The 15,268-nt window shown below is 46.1% G+C and overlaps 1 protein-coding gene across 1 annotated transcript in view; it reads right to left on the bottom strand.

Annotated features, from left to right (window-relative positions):
• Positions 1 to 15,268, bottom strand: part of Lamb1 (laminin subunit beta 1) — a 66,413-nt gene that overhangs the window by 32,783 nt on the left and 18,362 nt on the right. Inside the window, exons 8-13 of the mRNA XM_055624746.1 lie at positions 12,961 to 13,081; positions 11,131 to 11,319; positions 10,677 to 10,856; positions 10,450 to 10,562; positions 9,072 to 9,151; positions 827 to 962 (exon numbers count right to left, since the gene is read on the bottom strand). Of these exons, the coding sequence (XP_055480721.1) occupies positions 827 to 962; positions 9,072 to 9,151; positions 10,450 to 10,562; positions 10,677 to 10,856; positions 11,131 to 11,319; positions 12,961 to 13,081 (819 nt within the window). The remainder of the gene's footprint in view (positions 1 to 826; positions 963 to 9,071; positions 9,152 to 10,449; positions 10,563 to 10,676; positions 10,857 to 11,130; positions 11,320 to 12,960; positions 13,082 to 15,268) is intronic.

The following is a 15,268-nucleotide window of genomic DNA, read 5'->3' on the forward strand; positions in this document are numbered from 1 at the left end:
CTTTGCTTTTACTTTTGTCACTGGAGTCATCTTGGGACACTGGAGATGAAGGTCAAAGGTGTGGAACATACCTCACAGGACCTAACTGGTGGGCAAACAGGGGAAAGAACATGATGGCTGCTGAGCCTGTCTGGAAGTGGTGAGGTGTCCAGGACCTAGCGCAGTATCTACTCTCTTCTCTTCTGCTGCCCTCTGATAGGCCATTGAGTCCTCTCTGATGCTGAGTCCTCCCTACAATGAGTCCATTCTGGTAGACTGCTCACCATTATTCCACAGAACCTCTGGCTGGTCATTTCCAAAGATGGCCACCACCACCTTCATATCTGTGAGGAGTTTCGGTCACCAAGAGGCAGAGCCAACGTTATACTCCCAGTGAACCACGCTGGCCTAGGGACTTGTGACTAACAGAGTATTGGGATGACAGGAAGAAGCTCAAGACAGCAAGTCATGTGGCGGCAAGTGCAGCCGGGTAAGCCTGGGTGCCAGACATTCGTTTTCCACCAGTTAAGTTTGGGGTGGTCAGTGAAATATGTCTGAGCCTACGTGTCGTCAGATCTATGGTGCCTTTGGAACACAAAGAGAGAGAAGAGTAGAAAATAGGTGTTTGTGTAGACACGCCAACCAAAAGCCTTATTAGAGAACTCTCCAAAGTCTACTTGTGAATTCCACATCGACTTACCTTTAATTATGACAGCAGGCCCCACCCTTACTTTGTGTTGACAAGAGCTAAAAAACACTTAAGTGACATCTTTATGAAGCACGTGCATCCCAAAGGAGCCCCCATGAAGCGCCGCTCTACCAAGCTGCCGGAAGCTCCCCTACTTACAGGCCCCAGGCCGGCCTCCTCCGCTTCGTATATGTAGTGGTCCAGGGTGGTGAAGTAGTAACCGGATTCCACCTCATTGCACTGCCGTCCGATCATGTGAGGCAGGCAGGAGCACTGTCCGGAGTCCTCGGAGCAGCTGAGGACGAAGCACAGCTCGTCAGGGCTTGTGGTGGGCACAGGGCAACCCGCTGCAAGTCCTTCTGTGCTTGCTGCTAAGCTTTAAACAGTCATGTTTTCTTATTTCATTCAAAAAAAGATATGTGGGGGGGAAAATGATACCATAAATGAACCCGAAATTTGTCTAAACACACGGCCCCTGAATGTTCTCTGGCCTGGACTTTCCAGTTTCTTCTCTCTTCCCCTGTGCTCTCTCTACACCACATCAAAACTTTCTGCAGGTATCACAGAGTTCTTTGCTTTGGAATCTTATTCATATTGTTTGCTTTTTCTCCCCTTCATGTTATTTTAAGTGTATGGACAGGTGTTTTGCCTGCATGTCTGTCTGTACCACATGCATTCCTGGTACCAGAGAAGGCCTTCAGAGAGCCTTGGATTCTCTGGGACTGCAGTTTACAGACAGCTGTGAGCTTCCATGTGGGTGCTAGGACTTGAACCCAGTTCTTCTGCAAGAGCAGCCAGTGCTCTTAATCACAGAGCCATCTCTCCAGGCACACTTCTGCTTCACTTTTAATTGCCATTCCTTTTTCGACCTCGGATCCAAATACCCAACTCCCCGACATCTTCAACTCAGTTATCCCAGAGTTTCCTCAGAACAATGGATGCAAAGAGGCATTCCCCGCTGTGTTCTCCAGTGGGCTGATGGTACCCCAGCCCACAGGGAGTCACCAAGAACCAACCTCTGTATTCTTCCCCTCCCAGTGGCCGTGCTATGCTTCACTCTTCCCTCACAGTCAGCAAAAGCAACTTTTCTAATTCGTACCCTTGTCAAAATGGAACCGCAACACAATTCCTCCACACACCTGCCCCGAATGGCCTTTCTAGAAGGCACCAACTGTTGACTTCCTAACATACCTTCCAGCCTGGCCCTCATCAGCCTGATGTCCCCCACCCCCAGACCCCACCCATCACACAGCACTTCTTGTAACTGCTCAGATGCACTAGTGACTGGGACTCCTCCCTTGGCTCCCAGCCTGGGATGCTCTCTCTGTCCTAGCAGGGTATCTACCAGCAGGGTGTCTGAGAGTCTCCCTCCCTGCTGTGGCATTTCCTGACCACCAGCCCCCACTCCATAACTCAGACCTTCTCCATGCCACTGCCTCACTTCCATGTGCGTACTGTCTATAACACAGCTTGCCACTTCCGTAGCAGAGCACTGAGCCTCCCCATCCTCCTCCTCAGAGCCGACACCAACTTCAACACGGCTTATTTAGTCTGTTCCTTTGACCACTGAAGATGCATGCATTTTGAGAATATGAGTCTTCCTTACTTGCGTATAAAACCTGTTTGCTTTCTCCCTAATCATAATCATTAGCAGATCTCTGGCCAGCAGCCTGACTGGAAACCTGAGGGCTAAGGCTGAGCCTTCACGCCTCTACCGCCCACAGCCACCCAAGCCTAGTGCTCTGCACAGGGAGTCCACGCCGTACCCTGTGGATGGACAAATGAGTGAGCAAAGGTTAGGAAAAAAACCATTCAATGTATATAAATTCTTTTTTTTTTTTGGTATTATTTTCTATTTATATAGTATTTGACTGCATGTATGCCTGCAGGTAAATAAATTCTTACAATATAGTATTACTTTAGATAATGAATGCATCTGCATAAACTACAATGTGTTTATTTTTCCTCTGCTATATTTGTCTCTTCCCATGCTATCATTTTATAAGTCAGGTAAAAACCAAATACATGCATCCTTTTGCTGGTTTTATTTGGCTTAAGACAGGAGTCTCTGTAAACAGCTCAAGGAGGCCTATAAGCCACCATCCTTCTACCTCAGCCTGACTGCTGGGATTTCAGCCTGAATCGCCACATTTGGCTTCAGGCGTCCGCTTGCAACCCTGGTAAAAGTCAAGATGTGATTTACAACCCTCTTTAAGCCCACTCCCGAAATTTAGGGGAACTTAAGCTCCAGGCAAGCTGCAACTCAGCAGATGGAACAGGCAACAGCTTGCTTGAAACACCTCACCTGGCTGTCACGGGCCAGTGGACAACTTTGCTTGCAGAGCAAGTCATTATCCCACTATTCCCAGGAATCGTTCTTAAAGCTACAGAACCAGTTCCCAGGGGAGGAAGGCCTGTTCCAATTAGGACCCAGCACTTTTGGCCCAGGCCACCAACAACTGTCATTTTCTGAAATTCAGCTGTCAGACATACGGACCCACTTCCGCTACAGCAGATGTTTACCGAGGAACTAAATGAACCACTGAAACAGGCAACTAGCTCCCACGATCATTAGAGACAACGGATGAAAACAGACGAGGAGGGGATTCTGGCAGACTCTTGAGGCTGCCATTCCTAGGTAGCACACCTGATCACATGGGAGGATCTAGAAAGACCTTGGTTCCAACAGCCCCATGACCACAAATTTCAGGACAAATTCGAATCACTGCCAGTGGTAAGCAGAGCTTCAGCTCCACCCTACTGTTTCCTCCCTGCACCTGCATCAGTCCCCACACAGATGGCCTTCAGCCTTACAGCTTTCAGCACCCCAAATGATACCCAATTCCAGCCCCAGATAGGGCTACACTCTAATTCCTTGTCATTCAAACCACCTTCTCAAAACACTTAGACTTCAACTCCTTTCTCATGGTGTGAGATAAAACTTCATTCTTCCTCAATACAAACAGGTAAGTCTTATTTCAAGATGTTTCTCCACTTAGCAGCCTCCATCATCTGTTACTGTCACCCTCTCAGGCCACGATGCCACCACCTTCTAAGTCTTCCTAAACTGAGACGCTGGTGTCAACCATCGCTGCCCCGCCCACCTTTCCACATGTGTTTCTCTACCCCTCATCACAGCAGGCGATGGGGCCTGGAGCCTGCTGCAGCTCCACAGTCTGGACTCTGGAAACAGCTGCTTGTCTTCCTGGCACAGCCCTGTGCTTTCAGGCGAGCCTCACTCCCTGTACTCTTCAGCAAATATTTACTGAACAAATATTGTCCCTGGAAACCGTGCATGCTGGCATCAGTGCCCTGGTATTTTATTCCATTCTAACTCGCTTCTGAATCAACTCTTACGCTTCCTTGATAAGAACATTATTTATGGATAAATAATAGAGGGTGGAGGGGAGAGAAATGTCTCTCTCTCCTCGACAACTTAGAATTTAACTGGGAAAGAGAAGCACCAAAGCAATTAAACTAAGAGAAAATGTAGCCGAGGCGAAGCACTCTGTGTAGACTCAGGAAGGTGTAATTCATCTGATGGAGGAGATTAGGGAAGGCTTCCTGAAGATGCGGCCTGGAAGCTTGAGGAGATGGTTGTGAAGTTCAGAGAGAAGAACCTGACCCACCCATCACCACCATTTAACCTTTACCCTTTCTCCTCATAGTTAGAAGGCCCTGAACCTTACTCATTCCCAAACCCAACCTCTTCCCCAACAGAAAAATGGCATGTAACTATTCTCTACTGATCCACGTGGAAACAAACACACACCACATTTCAGAAAAACTATACAATTTTCCACACTCCCACAAAGTTTTCCTGTCACCTAAATACAGAGTCTATTTGTTGACTCAGTAACAGAAAGATGACCTAAGAGAAGACAGAGGCCCTGAGCGGCAGGATTGGCCTTGGAAGACACAAGGACCTGCTGGCCCATGACCTCACATGGCAAAAAGCATTTGTAGATGTAGTGAAGGGCCGGTCCCCTGACATGGGTGAGATGATCGTGGATTATCTAGGTGGACACAGCCCAGTCACGGGGGTTCGTGAAAGTGGGAGGGACAAGCAGAGAAGTTGGTTAGAGAGCTACAGTGTCCAAAGGATTTACCCACCCATGGCTCTGAAGAGAGAGGAAGGGGGTTGTGAATCAAGGAATGTTGATGCCTCTAGAGGGTGATAGCAGCCTTTAGGTTACCAGCCTGCAGAAAACAGGATGACCCCTACAGCTTCAAGGAAACCACCTGAAACTTGAACAAGCAGGAAACAAGCCTCTTCTATTGTCCTGCTGTCCATGGGAAGCAGTGTTCTGAGCAATAACATCTGTCTATAATCCACAGAGACAGCTGCCCCACCCAGCTGCAAGATAGTAAGCTTTGTGTTGTGTTAATTTGTTCTGGCAGCAATCAAAAACTAATACAGTCTCTAGGTTTCCCAATAGGTCGAGGCTAAGATTATTTAGCACAGATTTCTCTCAAACGCAGGCATTTAAAAGTTCTAATGGAAACATAATTGCTTTCAGTTACAAATGAATGAGCAGGGAAAGTGCAAGTTCAGCTTTTCTCTATTAACAGTGAAAACTTTTTTTTTTTTTCAAAGTATAAAAAGCACCATTCATAAGAGCAGACCGCTGGCCTCAACACTGCCACCTCCTCTGTAACTGATTCCAAATGAGAGATGGTTCACCTTTCAGACAAGCACCACCACAACTGTACTTCCTAACAGGAAGAAAAGACATTCTAGAACCCCTTCATGTCCATCCCTCATAGCAACTAACAAAAAGCTAGAGAAACCACAATCCCTCAGAGAGTGGAGAAGGCAAGTGTGTAGTAACCTCTGCTCTAGCTTCACAGTTGGTAAGTCTCAGTCCCTCCCTGACGAAGCATCCATAGGCCTCTCGGTGCTGGTGCCTGGGTGATGCAAAACAGTACAGAAAAATGCTAAAACACCAGGAGAGTTTTGGGAACTTGTAGTATGCATCTTCTTCTAAGACACAATGGAGACTGGACCTATAGCTCAGAGCTCTTGCCAAGGCAGAGTGGGCCACAGGCCAGATGTCCAGGCCTGAGCCAAGGGCCAGCACTCAACTGAGAACATTTGGAAAGATGCTGCAAAGACATCTTAAGGTACCGTTTATCCAGCAACCACTGCTGTGGATTCTTATTCATTCATTAAAGCAAGCGATCTGGACAAAATTTCATTAACCTGGCTTTTGATATATTACTTACAACAATTAGATCTTAGTTCTTTAAATATTTAAAAATTCAGATTAGTTGTCAGCAGAGTCGTGGGTGACCATGCCTTTACTGTCACCTCAAATTCCATTTGGGAAGCTACACAAAAATGTTTTTAAAGTTTTGTGTTTTGTTTTGTACTTTAAATACTTTTATACTTGATTCTGTCTAAGGTAACCAAAGGGTGTTTGAGGTAACATTTAGAGACTGCTTCACCAAAAAGGTTTTACATCTTAAGACCCTTTTGTTTCTCATAATCGATTTACCTTTGTTCAGCGTTATATGTGTCCACAGAAAAGGGGAAGGGGCTGGTGAGATGGATCAGTGAGTGAGTGAGTGGGAGCACCTGCTGCCATGCCTGATGACCCAAGATCCATTTCTGAGGATCTCCCTCCCACAGGGAGAGAACCAACGTACTGAGGTATGTCTTCTGACCTACACACACGCACCCACACAAGCATGCACGCAGAGTGTAGAAATACTTTTTTAAAAAGAAGAAAAGTCATCACACTCCTGTGCAAAAGATAAATTACCCAGCAAGTGTTCCAAGCACCTTGTACGTGCCAGTTTCCTAGTTAAATTGCTGTGTTGAGGAACAAGCGTAAGCAACAACTTCGGAAACTCCTCGTGGAGGAAGCACTGAAAATGACCAACACAGGACTCTGTGAGGCTACGGGACTGCAAGGTATCTATAAAGGCTTCCTTCCCCTTCCAGAACAGTGTGTCTCATCAGTTATGTTAGATCAGGGGACGACCTGCTTTAAAATCCATAAACATACTCTGTTGTATGAAATTTTTGCAGGGGGGCATTAAAAGACAAGCCAGGGTGGAGCTCAAGACCAGAAGTGTGCAAGAGAGAAAACTAAGTGAGCAGAGACCATGAGGGGTAAAGGGACAGCAGGCACTCCTGAATTATGGTGGCCACTCTTATCTGTCCAGGAAAGACTTGGGCTGACACCTGTGAATGGAGGAATCAGGGTTGCACACGGTGGCAGACAGAGCCTTTACTCCGTGCGTCCTGAACGCATCCCAGCTGCCTCCCCTCAAGAGTTTCCAAGGACAGAGTTCTCTGGAGGTAGAGGCCGCAGGCTGTATTGAGTCCCCAGTGTACTCAGGAACAGAACAAACCCAAATAAAGAGGCCAAAGAGAACACACTCCTGAGACTTCGCCTCGCAGGCTTTCCTAGCAGACGATGCAGTTGGGAAATAGACTTGTCAGAGTTGTCAAGTTTCGAGCACACGAAGCTTGCTCAATGAATCAGCATGTTCTCTCGGGGACGATGGGGGAGACAAGTTCTGTCCCTGAACTTGCTTACACTTTCCCGGCCAGACATTCTGAGTTTGATCCAGTGAGAAAGACCAAAATTCTTTTCGACAACCGTGGTTAACACAACTCCCACAAAGAGAGCAACTTGATAAACACATCTCATGTACTTCCACAGAGATTTACACATCCTGTCAATCCAAAGAGCACTCGTATATTTCAGTAACTGATATATAAACCTCATGAACAGATTAAAAGTTACAAAGAGGAAAATGAAAAAATTCTCACAGCCAAATGAGAATCTACTTTCCACCTATTAAATCAGTGAAAGATAATTGCTGCTGCCAGCTGAGGTTGGGGCCAGGGCAGCCAGTGCTTCTGTGGCAGGCAGAAGGGAAATGAGCTGGCTTAATCTGCCTGGAACAGTATGACAATTCTGTGAAAATGAAAACGTGTACATTCTTTGGCTTGGCAGTTTCATCACTGGTAACCTGGTCTACAGAGATGCAAGCATTCATCAAGATAGCTTCAGAGTGCTTCACTGCAACACACTTTAAAAGGCAAGGTGAAAATTACCAAACCATTTACCATAGCGTTCACCTGACAGATACACAAGCTACTGAAAATAACATCATGGATGAGCGTAAGGGAAAGAAAGGGTCCGTGAGTGCAAAGTGTGCAAGGGTAACACGTTTAGGGCTGCCTATGTCATTCAGCAGGTTAAGGTGCTTGCCACCAAGCCTATGACCTGACCTACACACTGGAATAAGAGGCTCAATTCCCCCAAGCTGTCCTCCAGTGTGCTGTGATGAGTGCACACTCATGGACACAAATAAATAAAAATAAAGGCAAGTGGGAAATGACTTACACTTTAACATAATAACATAAGTAAGTAGTGGCCTGTGGAGAGGGCTCAGTACTGCTCAGGAAGACCAGAATCTGGATCCCCAGAATCCACGTTAAGTGCTCAGTGACCCTCCTGGAATCCTAGCCTCGTAAGTTGAAGACAGGGGATCCCACAGCAAGCTGGCTAAGGAGACTAGCCATACAGGAGAGTTCTGGATTTGAGTGAGAGACCCTGCCTCAAAAGAAATGAGCTGGGTGAGCACCCAAGGAAGTCTCCCAATGTCAAACCTTGGGCTGCTATACACATATGCACATAACACACACATAAAGAAAAAAGAAAAACCACCACCAACAGGTAACACCTAACATCATTTTAAAACAGATGAGAAGAAAATAACATTCATTTTCAACAGGCATACTGTCCTCTACTATTAAGTTTTGGGGAGCAAGAAGAAGCTGTCAATAGCGGCACTTCTAGGAGAAATTTGGAAGAGAAAATAGAAAAAGAAATGTGTTTGCATTTCAGTTTATACTTCTATTAACTGTCCAAGCTATTTTTTTTTAACTGTGGCCATACATGGCTTCCATAATTTCAAAGATATAGAAAAATGAAAGTACAAAACAAAGTGACAGTATTATTTTTAAAAAGATGTAAATGTCCTAGATTCAAAAAAATTATCCTTTTTAAACGCTTTCAATTATGTATATGTGTGTTATATCTTGTGTGTGTGTACACACGAGCGCAGGTATCTGTGGAGGCCAGCAGAGGAGCCTGGAGCCTGGAGCTTGAATTATAGGCAGTTATGAGTGACATGGGACATAGGAACCAAACTTGGTCCTCTGCAACCACTGAGCCATCTCTAGGCCAACATAGAAGATTTCAGGACTAACTCCTGGCATGACGACAACCCTGGAAATCACAGTACAAATAACTGGCAGGGACTCAAACCAAAGATGAACATACTTTACAAACTTCGTTAAAAGACAACAAAGCCTCAGGCTTCCTGACGTCATGAGTTTACTTGGCGCTGGGTCGGGGTACCAAGGAGACCCCCCACTTACCTATTGTTCAGTGCTCCTCCCAGGTCACAGTCACAGGGTCGACATCCATCCAGATCATTGCTTAAGCCCCAGTGCTGCGGCTGCAGATCCAAAGATTAAACATGTAAAAGTGGGTTCCTTTGACTGTACAAGACACTCGGTGAAGAACGAGCTCCAGCATGCCTGGGTTATTCCAAGCATTTCTTTCAACCAAGGAAACAGACAGAGGGTAGGAACAGTCTTACTGAAGAAACTCAACTCTGTGTCATGTGAGAGAGAGGGTTGTCTCACTCTGAGCAAGCAGTATAAAGATCGGTTTTCTTCACTTAAATGGCCCTGACAGTAAGAACAATTATGGCAAGCATTCTGCATCCTTCCACATTTCCCTCAGTTCAGCCTGCCACATGCCCCACAAGGAAAGAAACAGCACAAAGTGAGAGTTTATTCTCCAGTGAAAACAAAGGTCACCGCCAGGCCGTGGGTGCTCTCTCTATACAGACCTCCGCATCCCCCAAAACGAGCACAGCTGTATCTGCTCACAGACTCATCAATTTCTTTACTTATTCATTTATAATTTTATGTGCACTGGTGTTTTGCCTGCACATATATCTGTGTGAGGGCATCAGATCCCCTGGGTATGACTGGAGTTACATACAGCTGTGGGCTGCCGTGTGGTTGCTGGGAATTGAACCCCGGGTCCTCTGAAAGAACAGCCAGTGCTATTAACCACTGAGCTATGTCCCTAACCCCCGAATCAGTAATTTAAACTACAGTTCTAGACCTCAATAAGCATCTCTCAGGATTGTACATGTGTACACACTTAATGGTCACACATACATGTAAATACAGGGCAGTGGACGCCCTAAGCAAAAGTAAACAAAAGCAACATAGAAATGTTATAGAAGATAAAAGATAATTTTTGTTAACCACCTTTGTAGGTACCTCAGGGCTAAGGCTGAGGTTCAGTGTTAGAGGCCAAAGTGTGCAAGGCAGACGATTCAATGACATAAGTTAGTATACGTTAACTTAGAGAACTTATTATGTTCTCACTAGCAGTTAACACTGCCATTTAAACAAACAAAAAACAAACAAAAACCAAAACTGTTCACTTGTCTTCATAAGCGGTATTCGCTCTGGCTTGTTACTAGGAATCCCCATTCTGACTTTAACATTAGCACATAAAAATGATGGGAAACTTCAAGATTTGAAAGAACTGAAAACATTCCTTACATGCCAGGGATGGCAATACACACATATCATACAAGAACCTGAGTGGCAGGGTTAGGAGGATTGTGGGTTCAAAGCCAAATCTGGCTACTTATTGAGACCCTACCTCAAAAACAAAACAAACATGGCACAGTCACTAACTTCTCATCCCCGGAGATTAGGATTTACCTACCAGACATTGGTCACAGCGCTGTCCTGTCACCAGTCTCTTACAGTAGCAGTAACCGGTCTCAGAATCACAAGGACTCCCACCAGGAATTGTTCCCAGAGGATTGCAAGCACACGCTTTATTAAAAGAAACACACACACACCAAATGAGTCCAAAGCTACAGTGTAGCTTTCGAATTTCCACAAAAAGCAAGAACAGTATCTCTGGGAGAATGCCCCAAACAGACTTACATTTGCAGCCAAATGGGTCGTCAGCACTTAAGTCATAGAAGCCTTCTTTGCAAACGTCACAGCGCTCTCCTTCCACATGCAATTTGCACCGACACTGACCGGCAATGAGACCCACAGAAAAATCTGTGTAACTGTCACAGATGCCTCCGTTCTCAGAACCGGCTGGGTCACAGGTACATGCTGAGAAGAACAACTCCAGGTTAAAGACATCGGGAATCAAGCCATGTTTTGGGGTTTGCCTGTTTACTTGCATAACATGTTTGTTCTCCTCTACCTTCCAAATCCAGGCAAAGAGAACAGAAGGCTTGACCAGCAGGTACCTGCCTCTCCCAGCACCCCAGGCAGCCACTGACTAACAATGCTGGTTTTGCCACTCAGACTCTGAGCTCCAAGGGGAGGGCACTGGCGACAGACTATTCTCCATGACAAGTGCTGAAAACGAGTCCCAACGTACGTTCACAGAGATTGGGGTCCCGGATGTCCCTCTCGGGGTGCTGGTAGTAGAACGGCTTGCACTGCTCGCAGTTCCGGCCCATGGTGTTGTGTTGACAGTCATCGCACACTCCCCCGCTGACGTTCCCGGTGGCCACGAAGACCGCCATGTCAAAGTGACACGAGCTGGAATGCTCGTTGCAGTTACACTCTGTGTGACGAGACCAATGTTGAGAACAAAAACATTTAAAATCTGTTTACCAATGGAGGACGGAGTCGGCGGCTAGAAGGCTCATTAGCAAACCCAGCACTAAGTCTGAGCAACAGCTGGCGAGAAGGCTCTGGTGATGACCAAGGACATGGCCCTCAAACCTCAAATCAGGCTAGCCACTTTTAAAATATGAACTCAATAAAAAAATAAATACTGCTAGGCTGGACTGTGGTGACTCATGCCTGTTATCTGAAAGCTGGGGAGGCAGAGGGCAGTGGATCTGAGTTTGAGGCCAGCCTGATCTACAGTGATCAGCCAGGGCAGAGAGGCAAGGCTACACAGAGAAACCTTATCTCAATAAATAAATAAATGCATTAATAATTAATTACTATTGTTATTCTAAACGGAAAACTCTGGATATGATAAGGCTCATGTATACAAGGCTTGTTGGGAAATGACTGATTCATGAAGGCCTTGGTCCGTGGGTTGCTTAATCCCCTGATGGACTCACAACTTAATGGCATGGCTGGAAGACAGTGGGACTGAGGTGTGGTCTGGCTGGAGGAAGCAGGTCCTTGGAGTGACCTCTGCAAGCTCTGTCCCCCCAGATCTTCCCTGCTATTTAATTCCATGATGCCTCTGCCTTCCCCCAGATCTCAAGCAGCAAAGCCAAGCGACCATGGACGAATGGATCTTTCCAACTTTATGTCCAGTTACTTGGCTACATTCTGGAAAGTGACCAACTCAGGAAGAAGGGTGCCATTCCACTGAAGGTACCTGTGGCCCCACCCGGGGTAGAAACTGACTGAAGTACTTTCTACTCCAAAGGGCATGCTGGTTGATGCATTCCTAGAATAGGCTTTTGGGGTTGCATATTTGAGGATATGTAGCATTATGTGGGGGCAGGCAGGTGGTACACCCTGTATTTCTGGCACAAGGGCGGCTGAACAGTAAGCCAGACTTCTCTCCTCACTGCGACAAAACACTTGAGGAACACAACTTGAAGGAGGCAAAACTTCCATCTATCCTTTTGGAGGTTACGCTACACAGCTGGCCAGCTGTGTTGCTGCTGGCTCCGTGATAAGGAGGAACGTGATAGCAAAAAGGCACGGAATCACACAGCTGCTCCCTTCCGGCAGCCAGGAAGCAGAACAACAAACCGGAAAGGGTTGGGAACAAGAAACAACATCAAAGGCGTATCCCAAGCACCACCACGGCCACCAGCAGGGCCTAACCTAGAAAACCAGCCAGCTAGGAACCCATCAGCGAATTAACTCACTGATGAAATTACTGTCCCCTGGGACCCAGTGACTTCTCAATCGTGCCACCAGCTCGGGACCATGCCTTCAACGTATGATCGTTTGGGGATACCTCGGACCCAGGCAGAAAAGTCACTGTATTTGCCTGCTGTCTTCTTGTCGCCGACACCATTGCCATTTTCTTGAGTCAATGCCACACACACTAATTCGTGTTAATTTAACTCAGCACACATATATTATTGCTCTGGGACAGGCTCAGCCAGGAGAATGGCACAAATTTTCCTCCCCTTGGCAAACAGTGTAATTACAGATGGCACTCCCCAGAAAATGGATCCCGGAATCCCCAGCGCCTCCAGCAGCGCCTGTTTCTGCTGACACTCACTTTTGCAGGCATTGCTGTTCCGACCTTCCGCAGGTCTCCACGGCAAATCGTGGTAGAAATCCATGCAGAGCTCACAGTTCAAGCCTTTGGTGTTGTGCCTGCACATGCAGTGCCCATGAACCTGGAAAGTTGCACACCGGGAGAGGCAGAGTCAGAAGCATTTGAACAGCCACACCTTCTCCGGTCAGCAGAACACACAATCTCCTTTCTTCACACCCACATCCAGCTCCTCATAGGGAGGCCTTATTTTTATTGTCCTTCCCCCAACTGAACGAGCTCTATCTACGTAAGTTGATGGCTATCATCCTTGTTTCTAGAAACTTTCTATGGCGTAAAGCATGTTCAACTGAGTATCTAACACAAAGAAAGCAGATGAGCAAAATTAACAAGTTAAGAATTGTTTTGAAAGGACTACAGGGAACGAAGAAGTGCTGCCAGCAGGGGAAATTGGTCTTCCCCAGGAAAGAGCATACCAGTTGGTGATCTAATACCATTGAGCATCCCTGAAGACACAAGTCCACATTATACAGGTGAGCAGTTTGTACTTGGGTATTAGGAATATATGTGTGTCTGTGTGTGTGTGTGTGTGTGTGTGTATACACATTCATAGATGTAACAATAATTTTTTTAAAAAGAGGCCATAAATTTAAGAGAGAGCAAGAGGATCTGAAAGGAAGAAAAATGGAAATGATATAGTTTTTAATATTATATAAATGCAGGTTTATTGGGAGCAGTGAGGGAAGGGGAGGGGAGCTCATGCTGTGGGGGAGGGGAGGGAGCAGGAAGAGGTAGATGGTGGAAAGGGGGAAAGGTGAAAACTGGAAAATGATGTAATTATATTACAATCTGAAAGAAATAATTTGTAAGCAATTATTTAAGAATTAAAACAACAACAACAAAAACCAATAGCCTGAGCTGGGCATGGTGGCGCACTCCTATAATCCCAGCATTCACGGAGGCAGAGGGAGGTGGATCACTGTGAGTTAGAGGCCAGTCTGGTCTATAAAATCAGTACAGGACAGCCAAAGCTACACAGAGAAACCCTGTTTCAAAAACAAAACAAACAAACAAACCAAAATAAAAACCCAAAACCCCACCATCCTGAACACCTGAGTCTGATCCCCAGTACTCACAGGGAGGGAGAAGCTGACTCCCTCAATTGTACTCTGACCTCTGTATGAACTCTGTATGACCTCTGTATGAACGTCACATGTGTGGCGCTGCACATATACACAAAATAAGTGAATCTCAAAACGGAATATATTTTCAAACCTAGCTATTTGAGGATGTTTTTTAAAAAGCTACTGTAGAAACCTAGGAAAGTCTTCACCCAGGCCTCCATATGCACAGTCCCCAAGAACACGCTCTAAATACTGTGCTTTCGTACGCTGTGTCAGGTGATCATTTTCTCTGAAAGGTTTCTGCTTTCTTGCCTCCTGGAAGCACAGCACTTATTTTTTCTTAAACATAATAAAAAACCATTTTCCCAACCATTTGCCATCTGTTTTCCTTCAAGTAAGGAAATAACACCCTGAGAAAGACACAAATTAACTTTTTGTAAGAGACCCGAGATACACTAATGCATGCCATTTTACTGCAAGCTATGCTTAAGAGCCTTGCAAGCCTGTGGATCAAGACATCATTTCTACCAAACAAGTATGCACATAAGTAAGCCCTTTTCCTCACCGACTGGAATTCGGGAACAGGACAGATGGGTCCCTTCCTCTCCTGCACCTGCCTTGACAGGCGTGCAATTAGGGCGGAGATTAAAATCCTCTCATTACCAGAGGTTGAAGAGCAGTTTCCCAGCCCACACAAGACACGCACCTCTGAACAGAACTGGACATCAACTCACAAAGGTGCGCTAGGCTGGAAAGGAAAGTCTGTCTGGAATTCTCACAAAGCTGTACTGATTAGAAACATATCCCTCCCTCCAGGCTGTTCAAAAAGCCAAGTTGTTTACCCACAAAGACTTCCAGCTGGAGGATGGGAAGGCAGAGGTTTTAGAAGGGCAAAGTACTTGGATCTTGCACCCTTCGAGCAAAGGGACAGACAGCAAACAAGCAAAGCATACCTGCCATCAAGGGAGGGCCTGGGGCAGAGGTAGAGGCTAGGACTGAATGCCCACCACTAGTTACTCATTTACTAATTGCTGACTTTCTGGTTTCCTCTCTCTTAAGGTTGGCTGAGTCCCTGTGATCTCCAGAATCTGGTATTAAACTCCTAAGGGTTAGAGGAATCCTTCTGGAAGCCACTTAAGTGGATTAGAGTACAATCCCCTAGCCTCTCTTACCCCTGTAGTCTTCTT

This window comes from Psammomys obesus, unplaced genomic scaffold (assembly GCF_907164565.1).
Source record: "Psammomys obesus unplaced genomic scaffold, mPsaObe1.curated_primary_1811, whole genome shotgun sequence".
NCBI lineage: Eukaryota > Metazoa > Chordata > Mammalia > Rodentia > Muridae > Psammomys > Psammomys obesus.